Raw genomic sequence first — 14,324 nt, 5'->3', positions numbered from 1 at the left:
ACACATGTAACGTTATCTTAACTGCTGTGTTTTATCCAGTCAAGTGTTCTCAGCAGATAAGCAAAAGAACAAGCAAGATCCTCTGCTCATTAGAGTAACGTTACATCCCCGGTACAATACACACAGACATCGTAGCTTCAGCCAGACGTCATCCATGAAGTGTGTAGTCTTTCTAATTACGTACAGTACAGGCCAAAAGTTTGGACACCCTTCTCATTCAATGCGTTTCCTTTTTATTTTCATGACTGTTTACATTGTAGATTCCCACTGAAGGCATCAAAACTATGAATGAACACATATGGAAGTATGTACTTAACAAAAAAGTGTGAAATAACTGAAAACATGTCTTATATTTTATATTCTTCAAAGTAGCCACCCTTTGCTTTTTTTATTAATAAGGGGAAAAAATACACTAATCAACCCTGACAAAGCACACCTGTGAAGGTAAAACCATTTCAGGTGACTACCTCATGAAGCTCATTGAGAGAACACCAAGGGTTTGCAGAGTTATCAAAAAAAGCAAAGGGTGGCTACTTTGAAGAATCTAAAATATAAGACATGTTTTCAGTTATTTCACACTTTTTTGTTAAGTACATAATTCCATATGTGTTCATTCATAGTTTTGATGCCTTCAGTGAGAATCTACAATGTAAATAGTCATGAAAATAAAGGAAAAGCATTGAATGAGAAGGTGTGTCCAAACTTTTGGCCTGTACTGTATTTTCACAGTCTTAACAATAAACCGAGACTTTCTTCGGTTGAAAAATAATGTTTTAAATTGACGAAGGTGAGGTAGATTGTGTGAGACGGGAGATGTAGTTCACACTAAGTGGTCATATGACAAACCTACGGCTAACTGAGACTTTCTTCGGTTGAAAAATTATCTTTTAAATTGACGAACATCATATTTGTAATCCATCGCTCAATTCAAACGGGATCAAAAAATAATTATCATCTCTCCCTTGACTCTCGTTCATATTTTTTAGAAAGATAGGTCCCATTAGCCGGAAGTAGAAGGGCGTGACTTCGGCTCTCTATATGTGTCCATTCAATAGAAATACAGGTGGAGACGAGCCCTGTAATGATCTGCAACTGCTATCTGCAAAGTGTTGTGACTGTAGGAAGTGGATACTGTTTCTTTGTATTATTACCAGTGTGTCCACAGAATGTGCCAGCATTTCATTGCAAAAATATGTAATTTCATCATAAGCTTATTTTCTTTTTTTGAAATGGTGCGACGCAACGTCACAGATGCTCGAGGTATTTTCACCTGGCGTTCTCGCAGTAAAATAGGTGTCAGCATCTCGGCGTATGATGGATAAGACAATAGAAACCTGTGCTGCATGCCATACCCCTCTCTCTCTCTCTCTCTCTGTCTCTCTCTCTCTCTCTCTCTCTCTCCGAATCCTACATATGAGACTAAATGACTTGTACACAGTAGAGCAGATGCTTTTGGCTGAATAGGACTCTGACATCAGACAATGGCTGGATTCGGTCCAGACGGTACAGCGACGTCTGTCCGTCTAGATCTGCAGTCTTGGCTCTGAAATGAGTTCTTATAAGAGTGTTCAGTAAATGTTTGAGTGGTAAATAAACACCTCGTGACTGAAGGAACAATAGCACTGTCTTTGTCTCATTATTACTGTAACACTCATCAAGGGACATTTGGACACTTTCTGACATAATAAAAAGAACACAAATGTTGCATTGTAGGCCTGTACAGCTTTTATTACATCACACACACTTACAGTACAGACATACATAGAGATAGATAGATAGATCAATAGATAGATCAATAGATAGATAGATAGATAGATAGATAGATAGATAGATAGATAGATAGATAGATAGATAGATAGATTGATAGATTTTACAGATGCAGATAAATTCAAGCTTAGCAGCACACAGAACAGTGGATGGAAGGAAGATGAAGTCACAGTGAAAATATTAAGTAGGCTTGTGTCAGGAGCTCATCACACGCTGGTCTTCTTCAGCTGGGACACTTCATACAGGAAGGAGACGAATAACTTGGTTCCCTCGATATAGTTGTACCTGGGCGGGGAAAGTTAAAGCAAGGAAAGGGTTCAAAAGATGTTGGACTGGACGTTTCTGCACACTCACGGTAACAAAAGCATATATGGGCCAACATAAAGCCTAATTTACATCACTCTCTACGGACTTGCAACATTGTTAACAGACTTATCTTACCTGAAATGTCTGTTCAAAAATCCTGTACTGATGAAGACCAAATAGAGCGGTTGTTTAGATTTAATATATATATATATATATATATATATATATATATATATATATATATATATATATATATATATATATATAAAAGTCGCCAACTTACATATATATATATATATATATATATATATATATATATATATATATAAGTTGGCGACTTTTGTCTCTAAAGCATGGCAAAGAAGACAAGAAGGTGTATTTGTTTAATTTATGTTGCTATTCTTGGTATCTGGTCCTTTGTTATAAATAATGGTGTCGTGTAAGCCCGTTCGGGCTGAGCGTACTTTTTCTGTGTGTGCATGACACAATAATAAAATTATTCATTCATTCATTCATTCATTCATTCATTCTTCAAAGTCCCAAACATGAAAAATCTAGTCCCTGTTCCGCCAGCCAGTAAGACTTCTACAACACTTTAAAGGTCTCACAGCATCCAGCGGGTGAACCCTGTCAGCCATCTGCTCTGTTCTCTCTTCTCCAGAAGCTGATGTCACTTTCTTGTGTTGGGTTAGTGGCATTGTTCATTTCCCCCCCCCCTGTTCCACATTGAGCCTACATCCTGTCCCCATGCACATTCTTTATATCCTGAACTTTTCCACATCCCTCTACATGTTTGTACATTCTGCACTTACTTGCAAGTAATGCTCAATAGTCATACATATGCCATACAATACCATACAGTATGTATGCGTCATTTGTTTCTGTATTCATTGTTTTGTTAATTTTACAGTCCCTCCAGAAAAACGCGATTATGCGATCGCATAATTCAATGCATAATCAGCCAAAGTCTGCATATTTATGCGGAGGCCGCATTTTTTCAAATATGCCGCACTTTCGCCGCATAAATTGCAGATTTCCACGCAAAATATGCGGTGCTTGCATGATTTCATAATCCACGCATTTTCGTTGCAAAAACGTCACATATATCTTAGCAGAAAGCTGAAAAATGTCACGTTTACTTCACTTTTTTTCTATTTTTCATCAAACCACAGTTTTTGCAAGTTCCCGCAATTTCATCGCATAAAATTGCATAAATATCCCACATATTCCATTGCATTTTTTAAGAAAACGTGCCGCATGATCAAGGATTTTTGCCCGCAACAATCACAAAAAAACTCTTCTGGAAGGACTGATTTTATGTTGTTTTTATGTACGCACCTTCAACTAACACACATTCTAAGTAAGTGCTACTTACCTAGCAAAACATTGGGATTCGGATTATGATCCTGCAGCCACGTGTGTTTAACACATGGTGAATGTTATAGGTTAAAGCATTATTCAATGACGAAGAGAGGATAAGACCGTCTGATGAAATGCTCCTCTGCTGCAGCCTGTGTTCATCTTCTCACCCAACAGACTCAGTAGAAAAGATGAACTAACAGCGTTTTTTATTTAGAACGTCCTGTTCCAGTCAGCTTTTTACTTTTCGAGCAGCCCATACATGGAATAGCATACCCACGGAACTGAGGAACATCACATCTATCAAATCCTTCTCCCAATCCATAAAACCTTGGTTATTGACTAATCAAATATGCTCCCATAATCCAGAATAATGTGTTTGTCTTTAATCGCTACAGTAGCGTCTCTGTGTGTGCTTGTGTGTTGTTGATGCGTTCTAATGTGTGTCTATGCACTTTTGCCTTGCTGTGTATGATACATGTGTTATGTTTTTCCTCATCAACCTGCCAGTTGTCATAATCTGGAATAGTGGTTGTGCCTATGTCTATGTCTTTCTTGTTATATGTGTATTTGTTGTACTGTTGTAGCGTAAGCCATTAACCTGCCAGGGACTGCAGATGAAAATTAGCCTGTATTGCTAAACCTGCTCACATTTACACGTTGCACTCTGTACTCATGTTGATTAATGTGCGTTGTCCCTTTTAAATAAAGAAATCTAAAAAAAAATAAAAAATCTTAAAAAAAATGTAAAATGAAATAGAAACCCAGTGGAGTCAAACCTGCTTATTTTCTCATTCTGGGAGTGCATGCCGTCATCGAAGCCTCCGATGGGCATCATGATGATGCTTTTCCTCGTCACATCCTGGAAGGTTCTGGCGATGGGGATGGTCCCGCCCTCGCGGATCAGGTCAGGATCCGTGTTAAAAACTGGAGAAGGTACAGGGCAATGGACATAAGCTCTCGGTATCTAGCACAGTATGAAACAGCTGAGGAGCAAGATGTCCTGAAGCAGTAAACAGAGAGGCATATTATCCAATAATCTAACATGGGGCATAAGATCAGTAGTCTATATCCATGACGTTCCACTTCCGGGATTGCTCCGTTGTCATCGGAAATTCCGCCTTTTCTGACAGCCGTCCGTTACCTTCGGTTTTGTTTTGTTTTGGAATATTAAACTCCGGTGGATTTCTGAGGACTGTGGTTAACTGCTCCTCAGATCTCTGTAGGGTAAATCCAGACAGCTAGCTAGACTATCTGTCCAATCTGAGTTTTCTGTCGCACGACTAAAACTACTTTTGAACGTACACATGTTCCACCAAAACAGGTTCCTTCCAGAGGCTATTTTGCAGAGGCACCGTCATTGATTTTCCGCCCAAGACGATTGTGATTGGTTTAAAGACAGGCCAATAAACCAGAGCACGTTTTTCTCCCATCCCAGGAATGCTGTGTGGACTAGCCAGACCCTCCTCCGCAGCGCTGTGGAGGAAGGTCTGGCAAAGTAAGACTAAAAGATCCGTGATGCAGCTTCATGCAGAGTCCAGCCCAAAGACAAACTAAGATACGATCAGTGTTTCAGTAACAACACCTGCACTTGTACTTGTACTGTACTTGTGTTGAAGCAGGAAGAGAAACAAGCCTGTGTTTAATGCACTGAACATTGGAAGATAGATGCCCAGATAATAATACAGTAATTATGGATGGCATAAAAGGACTATTTCTGATTTGGTTTTATACATTCATAAATGTCTGCAGCAAGTGAGTGGCCCTTCAACTGAACCATGTGGAACACCATGTGTGATATCCTTCAGACTTTCATCTCTATTTTGAGCCCCCCTTAGCTTCTGTCCCTGCCCCCCTTAAGGCGCTGACACACCAACCCGATTATCGGCCGTCGGACAGTCTGGCGAGGTCAGTGACTTGAGTCTGTTTGGTGTGTTCCGTGCCATTGTCATTCAGAGGAGCCGCCAGCGTTCGTTTGGGCCGATTTGACTTGTTGAATCGGCCAGTGGGGCTCAATGACCAATTACCGGAAATGACGAGCGTGACGAGCGTGACGAGCGTGACGAGCGTGACGAGCGTGACAAACGCCTCTCAAAATCTGACAAACATCTTTTAAACTGACCTTTGTCGATCTGAAATGAAGACAGATTCAGCAACTGCGTGGCCTATTTCTCGCTTAAAATGTTTCCAGAAACACGTTTCGGTGAACTATTTTTGTAAAATACGAGATCGTGTCCCGAACAAAATTCGGGAGAAGCCAGACCCTTTTTTATACTGCACATGTGGGATTATGAGTACATTCACTCAGGCTACTTGAGAACTTTTTTGCCCATTCCTACTAATTTCAGAGAGATAGTGATACTGAAGGTGTTGAATGCGTTGTGTACCTCTGTTCACAGCAGCCTTCCCGGCCTCGTAGAGAGCATGCTGAGGGTCGGCCAGCCAAGGCTTGGCCCCGATCACCATCGTGACTTTCAGCTTATTGGGACTCTTCCGCTTTGCAAACACTGAGTGAAGGTAGTCTGTTACCTACGGCACGAAAGCAACCAGATTAGAGGAGAGGCACTTTATGAGAGGTAAAGACCTGATTAAGAGCCTCCACATCCTGTTTACCTGTTTCTTGACCATAGCAGGGTCCATGTTGGGAACTTGTCGAATGGAGAACTTGGCAGTGACCTTAGCAGGGATGACCGTCTTTGTGCCAGGGTCTGAGAAGGCCCCCTCGATGCCATGGATGGAGACAGTGGGGTAGCGCCACATGTGGGCCAACAGGTCCACCTTCAGGAAACACACAGTGAACACTAATCTTGTTGTGTCCACGTTGTCTTGAAGTAGATTATGCTCTTACCTTATTGTTGTACATGAGCTGGTTGACACCGGTCTTGTTCTTGTGGTTTTCGATGTCAAATTGGATGTCCTGATACATTTTCCATTCATCATCAGAGAGAGGAGCCACAGCTTCCCTGATCCCGGGAATCAGGATCGTACCGCTGGGGCTGATCAGCGTGTCTAAGACCACAAGTTACACCAAACCAGCAACACATTATACATCTCTTGCAAAAGCAAAAAAATCTTGCATAACTCTGCAAACAAGTGAAGCAATATTAATCATACACACGATGACAGACCTGAAGTGCCTGAAACAGAATAATGCAGAGAGGAGTGAATACATGAACTCTAAGCTTCCGGTCTCCGTCTCAGTTAGTTTGTGGTCATTTCATTAAATGCAGTTTTCTTGGAAATATGCTCTGTTTACTAAAACAGTGGTGCACGTTCCTAAACAGATGTGTTCATCTTATAAAGAGCTAACTGTCCCACAGTGAATCAGGGCTAAGTGCTAAAAGAGTGCTTGTAGGTGTTAAATCTTATGATAGCTTCAATATTACGTTGGTGGATTGGCTGCCAATATATATCAGACATTCACACAGCACATTAAAATGCTTAATGAGCTCCATTTAACTGTGTGTATAACAGCTGATGGATCATAAAAACCATCAGTGAGCCTCACACTGTACTGTGTTCTGACAGTCGCACGCACGCACGCACGCACGCACGCACACACACACCGTCCTGGTGACATTACTCACTACAGCTCCACATGTGGATTCATCCGCTGCTGAAAATAGTCCTCAACAAAGTCACTATTTACTAAAGTGAAACTATTGGTGACCTGTTTTGAAGATGTAGCTCCTCAGTAAGAACCAATGGGCTTGGAGCTGAGAGCCACAGACAAAGGAAGTCACAAAGTATTAAGAGGTGACTAACACATTGTTGGTTTTGGTCTTTTTGAAATACATAACATAATCCTAGCCTTATCATAATAATAATAAAGGTTAACAGTCAAAATGTGCTCTGCAGGTATCTGGCGTGGTGCTGAGGCCCTACCGATCTCAGGTCCAGTGTCTTATCTTCCTGTGAGTGAGTGAGTGAGTGAGTGTGAGTGAGTGAGTGAGTGAGTGAGTGAGTGAGTGAGTGAGTGAGTGAGTGAGTGAGTGAGAGAGTGATGTGTACTACCTAAAAATACACTCACCCAGAATGCCAATGAGGTCAGTCATTGGTTCAATCACTGAGCCTCCATAAACACCAGAATGTAAGTCCTGTTTAGGTCCTTCAACCTAAAAAAAACACACCACGGAAGAGCTGAGTGACTGAAGGATTACCGGCAACTTATCTGAAGCTGAATGTTTCAGTTTGGATGTGTGTTTCTGTGTGTGTGTGCGTGTGCGTGAATACACAACCTCAGCGAAGAAGTAGCAGTTGCCTCTGGTGCCGTAGGTGAGGGCGGGCCGCCGGCTCAGCCAGCCGCAGTCTGAGATGATGATGTAATCCACGTCGGAGAAGAAGGTGTCTCTCTGGGCCACGATCATGGCGTCCAGGCCGTTAGAGCCCGTCTCCTCCATGCCCTCGATGACAAACTTCACATTGACCGGCAGCTCCTGGTGGACAGACAGGGGAACAGCGCTACTGCGTCAGATCAGTGGGGCTCTCATCTGAAAAAACAGCTGATTTTGGATGACCTTTTTGAAAATTGTAATGGGGTTACAACAGGCTTTGTGGAACAAATATCAGGAGCCATAACACACTTCCTTTCCCCTTAATGCACCCAGCATCTGGATCAGGTAGGCCTGCACGATTCGGGGAAAAATATGAATCACGATTTTTTAGCTTAGAATTGATATCACCATTCTCTGCCATGATTTGTTTCTCACGAAGTGTAATGTTCATTGCACACATGAACCATGACAAAACAAAACAAATTGGCAGTACCAAATATAGTTTTTTTTTTGGGCACCTATAGCACATTGTGCATCACCACAAGCCTGTAAACACAGAGGCTTAAACGAATAAAGAAAATAAAGTACATACTGGCCATTTACAGTAGGCTACCAAAAATCGTGACATGTAACACATTGAACTAAATATGGCCCTGATGCTGGCTCTATCTGAACTCCTTGAACATGTCTTTACATAATTAAAACATGTTAATGTCAATGTAAAATGCTTTCAATAAATTAATTGAAGGAGAAAAAAAAAAGAAGAAAAAACAAATCAAAGTCATTAAAAAATTAGATCGCGAACAGGGGTGAATCGAGATCGATTTATCGTGCAGGCCTAGGATCAGGCCTGTTCATGTGCACATTCAGCTGCGTGCTTTGTTTCCCAAGATAAAGTGGCAGAGAGGATGGTGGGGACAGACTGCTGCAGTGACTTAGCCAGCGGTGACTTTGCACAAACAGCAGTGACTTAGCACAAAACAGCAGTGACTTAGCAAAAACAGCAGTGACTCAGTCAGTCTGGCTGAAGCTGGGCTGTTGGCTCTCACTCTCTCTCTCTCTCTCTCTAAGGTTGCAGTTATGTGTCGAGTGTTTTAAATAAATAGGAGTCATCTTTTAGATCTGTCTTGCCTGCACGCTCTGTTTCCCTCTTTGAATTTAAAGGTCCCATGACATGGTGCTCTTTGGATGCTTTTATATAGACCTTAGTGGTCCCCTAATACTGTATCTGAAGTCTCTTTTATATAGGCCTTAGTGGTCCCCTAATACTGTATCTGAAGTCTCTTTTATTATAGACCTTAGTGGTCCCCTAATACTGTATCTGAAGTCTCTTTTATATAGACCTTAGTGGTCCCCTAATACTGTATCTGAAGTCTCTTTTATATAGACCTTAGTGGTCCCCTAATACTGTATCTGAAGTATCTTTTATATAGGCCTTAGTGGTCCCCTAATACTGTATCTGAAGTATCTTTTATATAGACCTTAGTGGTCCCCTAATACTGTATCTGAAGTCTCTTTTATATAGGCCTTAGTGGTCCCCTAATGCTGTATCTGAAGTATCTTTTATATAGACCTTAGTGGTCCCCTAATACTGTATCTGAAGTCTCTTTTATATAGACCTTAGTGGTCCCCTAATACTGTATCTGAAGTCTCTTTCCCCAAATTCAGCCTTGGTGCAGAACTACAGCCACTAGAGCCAGTCCCACAATGAGCTTTCCTTAGGATGTGCCATTTCTGTGTCTGTATCTAATGAGGAGGAGAGGGGGGGGGCAAGGTGTAGAGTGGGGGTGTGGCCTTGACCAACTGCCACTTTGCTCGTTTGAAAGCCATGATGTCTCTCTCTCATGGGTGGGCCAAATTCTCTGGGAGGGCAAAGCAGAGAAAGGGGAGGTAACCTTGCTCCTTATGACCTCATAAGGAGACGATTCCAGATCGGCCCATCTGAGCTTTCATTTTCTCAAAGGCAGAGCAGGATACCCAGGGCTCCGTTTACACCTATCACCATTTGCCACTGGGGGGGGGACCATAGGCAGGCTGGGGAAACGCATATTAATGTTAAAAAAACTCATAAAGTGACATGGGACCTTTAAAGTGTTTTAATGGCAAAGATGAGTTGCAAATTAGCGCTCTAATCCGTCCTTTGGTCTGAGGTCTCGGTGCCTCTGCAGCCCCCTTACACATTTTTGTGACTTTTTGTGGCATGCATAAACAGCCCGAATGAACGTCTCTCACCATGTTAAGGGCCTGGTACGCCTCCACAGCATGGATCCACGCTAAAACTGGAGCCTTGTTGTCTGACGCTCCTCTTCCATACAGGTTACCTACAGGCACAAGAGTCATTCTATGAGTGTGTGTGTGTGTGTGTGTGTGTGTGTGTGTGTGTGTGTGTGTGTGTGTGTGTGTGTGTGTGTGTGTGTGTGTGAGAGAAGGGGGTGGCACTGGAGATTAGATGGGATGTTTCAAACCTGTGTAATGTGAAGTACTTTCTGTTTAGTTATGGATGTAAAACGCTGTTTGCGTTAAGATACGCAACACAAGTGTGTGTGTGTGTGTGTGTGTGTGTGTGTGTGTGTGTGTTTGTTCATACTTTAGAACAAAGCTGCTGTGAAACAATCTAAAAATAAAGTTTTATTCCTCTGATTCACTTTGCTCTTATTCATTCACTCTTCAACCTCTCCAGCTCGCTCAACCATCACTGCACTCTCTCTCTCTCTCTCTCTCTCTCTGTCTCTCTCTCTGTCTCTCTCTCTCTCTCTCCCCCCTCTACATGTCTTTTATGACTGCACCTGGACACTGCACACTCGTCTACCAATCAGATGGTCCGCGGTCCGATCCCTGGCCCCAGCAGTCTACATGTCAAAGTTTCCTTGGGCCTTGAACCCTGAATTGCTCCTAATGCTGCGCCATCGGAGTGTGAACGTGTGTGAACGTTTATCTGCTGAGCAGGTGGCACCTTGTACGGTAAGCCTCGGCCACACTGTATAAATATGTGAATTGTAAATGGTCCTGTACTATGTTAAAGTGCTATAACTACCATAGCTGTTAAGACTAGAAATGTGCTATATGAATGCAGCCCATTTACATTTACCATTCCATCAGATGGAAATGTTGAAGCTGTTTTGAGCATCATTTTAAATGTTAAATTCCGCCTGACATGTTTGGTATCTTTGGAAACTGTGAAAAGCCACAAAGAATTACATTCTTTGTGGCTTTTGGAGCGTTCTGTGGGTCTGAGCTTTGTTTGGCTGCGCAGCAGGACCTGGCGCTTAAAGGCTGTTACCGTTGATGTCCGTCAGGTTGTAGGGATCTGTTGCCCAGCCGTCCTCTAGCTTCGCTGGCTGGACGTCCACGTGACCGTAGACACACACTGTGAGTTTGTTTGAGTCATTGCCAAACTGAGCCGTCACCACTTTAGGCAACGCTAACGTCTGGCCGTCCGGAAGCTGCAGACATTAAAGCAGAGTTAACATCAGCATGGACTGCTTGGCCCGCAAAAGATCTACAAGAAATCCTTCATCCCCTCTGCAACAGCCATACTGAACAGCACAAAATGAACACCACAGTCAGCTCATAGCTCAACACCCCCGTCTTGCTTTTATATGTCTGTGTGAATGTCTCTTTGTGACCGGAGCCTTGTCAAAGAACATTTTCTGTAACCCTTGTGTAACAGACAATGTTTACAAGTATTATTTTATCTTATCTTATCTGCAGTGTCCCTCCAGCATGTGCACATACTTTGCTTTCATGTGTTGCAACAGCAAAGTACACACACTGCACAATCTCAATCTCTCAAATAGCCACAGTGTGTAGCATTATATTAAGAAATATGTATTATATTATTATAATCATTATAAGAAATATGGAGCATGTGAACAATGTTTGCATTGCATAGAACTTTATGGGATGGGAATGTTTGCTTCAGGTAGATAAAACAGTAAAACTTTTTTAAATATAAATGAATGTTATTAGGCAAGTGACCATGACATAAGCGGGCCCTTCTGATGCCCTCCTAATCTTAATGTCATTCTAAGTGTCCATACATTACTGATAATGGACACCTCGCGGGCATTAACCCTTACATGTCTGCCTGTTCTGAGCCTGTTTTTAGGATCTTGGATTCTGCCGGCCCCACTTGACCCTGCCTGACCTGTTCCAGTCCACTAAACTTTCCTCACAAACTCTGACAGCCTCTGTCCCCCCTCCCTGATGACAAGCCAACCAGAACCAGAATATTTACTAACCAGGTAGGATGGCGATTACTTATATAACATCTCAGTATTGCAGCTATTGTTATAAAGATTTTTTTTTTAAAAGCCAGGAGAGAAAGCTCTGTCACTGACTTCTTGTTCTCCGATGTCCACCAGCTCGACAGTCCCTCCCATCGGCCTCAGCTTCTGAGCCGTCATGTCCATCATGCGGTGCAGCTCGGCTCTCTTTAAGACGTTGCTGGAGTCGCTTTCGATTGCAATCCAGTCCCTTAGAGCCTGAAACACACACCGACACAAGACTCAAAACAAAATCCTTCTGCCATCGTGTCAAATACACCACAATTACTTCACTACTAGACTAAAATGTTCTCTTTCATTTGAAACCAAGGAATCTGAGCACCGTTACTAAATGGTATGGATTTTTAAAATGATCTCTAAAAGCCATTATTACTGTGCAAGGTTTTAAAGGGATTTTGAAAACTTTTTAGGCACCAAGTGACATGTACCTTTGCCGCGCGGTGGCCGTTTTAATCACATGACCGTTTATTCAAGTTTAAGTTAGTTTTAAACATGTAGTCAACGTTGTGGACCAGGACTAGTTACGTTTAGGAGTTTGCTCAGTAGGAAATACAATCTCTGTGGTGGTGTTAATTTGACATCTCTAATGCTTGGACTCTGCAGTGCCTGGACTCTGAAAAGCATTGCCAAAAGAAGAGGAAGAATTATATTGTACCTCCACATATTCTTCTTGATGGCTGTCAATGTGCTGTGCAAGCTCCGTGTACTGGAAGGCATGGGCAGTAGAGATGAGCAGCAGGATGGAGGGCAGAACTGGAACATTCATCTGTTGGGAGAGGCAGAAACTGAATTATTGGTCCTGCAGATGGCTGTGTGAGCGCTCATCACTTCATCAGAGTAAGATCATGGAGTCCAGATTCCACCAATGCAAGAAATGAAAAAGGAAAGGTGAAATGTTCTTTAAATGTGACGCTCCAACGCTACGTGATGGTTAATCTGCCAATTGCTCATTCACTGAATTGTTAGTCTACAAAATGTTTTCTGTTTTGAGTCCAAGGTGACGTCTTCAAATGCATTTTTTTGTCTAAAACCCAAAGATATTCAGTTTACAAGGATATATGACAAAGAAACGCCTCTATTCATTTAATGTCCACCATTTGTAATTCATGCGTAATAACGGAGTGTAATATCACCCTCACCTGTGAATATATTTCAAAGTCAAACTACACTCCTGGTCCTACCTTGTCTCTGCTGGAGGTGTGTGTGTGGCGCTCTCCTCGGGCCTTGTGCTGCTGCCAAGACATTTATATAGCCTCCCTTCATGTGCCCCTCCCACTGGGCCCCGGGGATCACACAGTCAAACATTTCCTGACACGGCGCCAAGACAGCTGACAAATTACATTGTGTTTTTTTGCTGACAGGCACAAGAATTACTCTCAATCTAATTGATCCCGGTCCAAGAACGCACACCGGGGTTCAGCAGGAACAAAGCAGCGTGGCGAAATGAACACATTCCTGTTGCCGGTGTTTTGGAGTCTCCATGCAAACCCCCCCCCACACACACACACACACACGCACACAAGAACTTGTTCCATATTAGGCAGGTGTCCCGTTGTGCTGTACTTAACGCTGAGCTACTTGTAGGCATTCCTAGTTGACATGCAGCTACGCTAGATTATTCCCCTTAAAACAGGTTTGTCTGAAAATATTTAATCCCATCACCTCTTCATGTTCATTGGATAAATTGTCCTTCCTGTCTCTTCCTGTGTGTCCCAGTGTGAGACGGGACTAGAGCCTGGGGATTTGTCACACTGGCGTGAATATAAAACTTACAGGGGGGGGGTCAAAAAGCAAAGCCTTTTAGTGTGCAACTGGAACTTTACACCCGAGTGCGTGTGTGTGTGTTTGAGTTTTCTGTGTTTGAGTTTGCATGCACCTGCGTTCAGCATTCCAATGTAACGGAGTTGGGGACCTTCCTTTTAATCATTAGTCATGGTGACACAGATAACGGGTATAAAATGGGAAATTTACATTTAAGCATGATTCTTTATATTTTTGTCTTATTTCTGTTTAAGTTTCTCACACAATGCTGAAAGGGAGTTCATCTCATTCCCACATGCAGATTCTGATTCTAACTAAGTGAGAATCACAAAGTCCGGAACATAATGTGAGCACTGTATGTCTGAACAGACAAGGACCCTAAAACTATCTAAGTCGTACAGGGGGAAGGAGGCGAAATGGTTCCAAGATGTCTCCTGTGTTTTTCGATTGCCTTCATGTGTATCAGATTGCCTGTGAGAAACGCAGAGTCATGATAAGCCAAGTGCGTGTGTGCTGTCACTCTGAAGATGCATTTTACGCTCAGTGTTCCTGTTCACTCATTGAAGAAACT

General features: G+C 42.5%; 1 protein-coding gene across 1 annotated transcript; it reads right to left on the bottom strand.

The window, feature by feature from the left end:
• Window positions 1-1,702: 1,702 nt before the first annotated feature.
• zgc:114181 (uncharacterized protein LOC619255 homolog) lies at window positions 1,703-13,277 on the bottom strand. Its single transcript, XM_039806766.1, has 12 exons — window positions 13,174-13,277; window positions 12,648-12,758; window positions 12,047-12,190; window positions 10,987-11,149; window positions 9,939-10,027; window positions 7,671-7,868; window positions 7,463-7,547; window positions 6,281-6,441; window positions 6,046-6,210; window positions 5,820-5,961; window positions 4,212-4,359; window positions 1,703-2,052 (listed from the first exon to the last, which is right to left on the bottom strand). Exons 1-12 carry the CDS (start codon window positions 13,234-13,236, stop codon window positions 1,974-1,976), a joined length of 1,548 nt encoding a protein of 515 aa, XP_039662700.1. The 5' UTR covers window positions 13,237-13,277; the 3' UTR covers window positions 1,703-1,973.
• Between the last annotated feature and the right edge of the window lie 1,047 nt (window positions 13,278-14,324).

The sequence above is a fragment of the Perca fluviatilis genome, chromosome 7, assembly GCF_010015445.1.
Source record: "Perca fluviatilis chromosome 7, GENO_Pfluv_1.0, whole genome shotgun sequence".
In the NCBI taxonomy this organism is placed as follows: domain Eukaryota; kingdom Metazoa; phylum Chordata; class Actinopteri; order Perciformes; family Percidae; genus Perca; species Perca fluviatilis.
Note: the sequence above shows the minus strand (reverse complement) of the source record. Positions and strands in the feature narration are given on the sequence as shown.

Excerpts from the sequence above, each read along its gene's own strand:
- zgc:114181 (XM_039806766.1), bottom strand. The coding sequence starts at position 13,236 with ATGTCTTGGCAGCAGCACAAGGCCCGAGGAGAGCGCCACACACACACC. Across the intron at positions 11,150-12,046 it reads TGGACATCGGAGAACAAGAA|CTTCCGGACGGCCAGACGTT; the intron begins GTCAGTGACAGA and ends TAATGTCTGCAG. Across the intron at positions 7,869-9,938 it reads CGTACCAGGCCCTTAACATG|GAGCTGCCGGTCAATGTGAA; the intron begins GTGAGAGACGTT and ends TCTGTCCACCAG.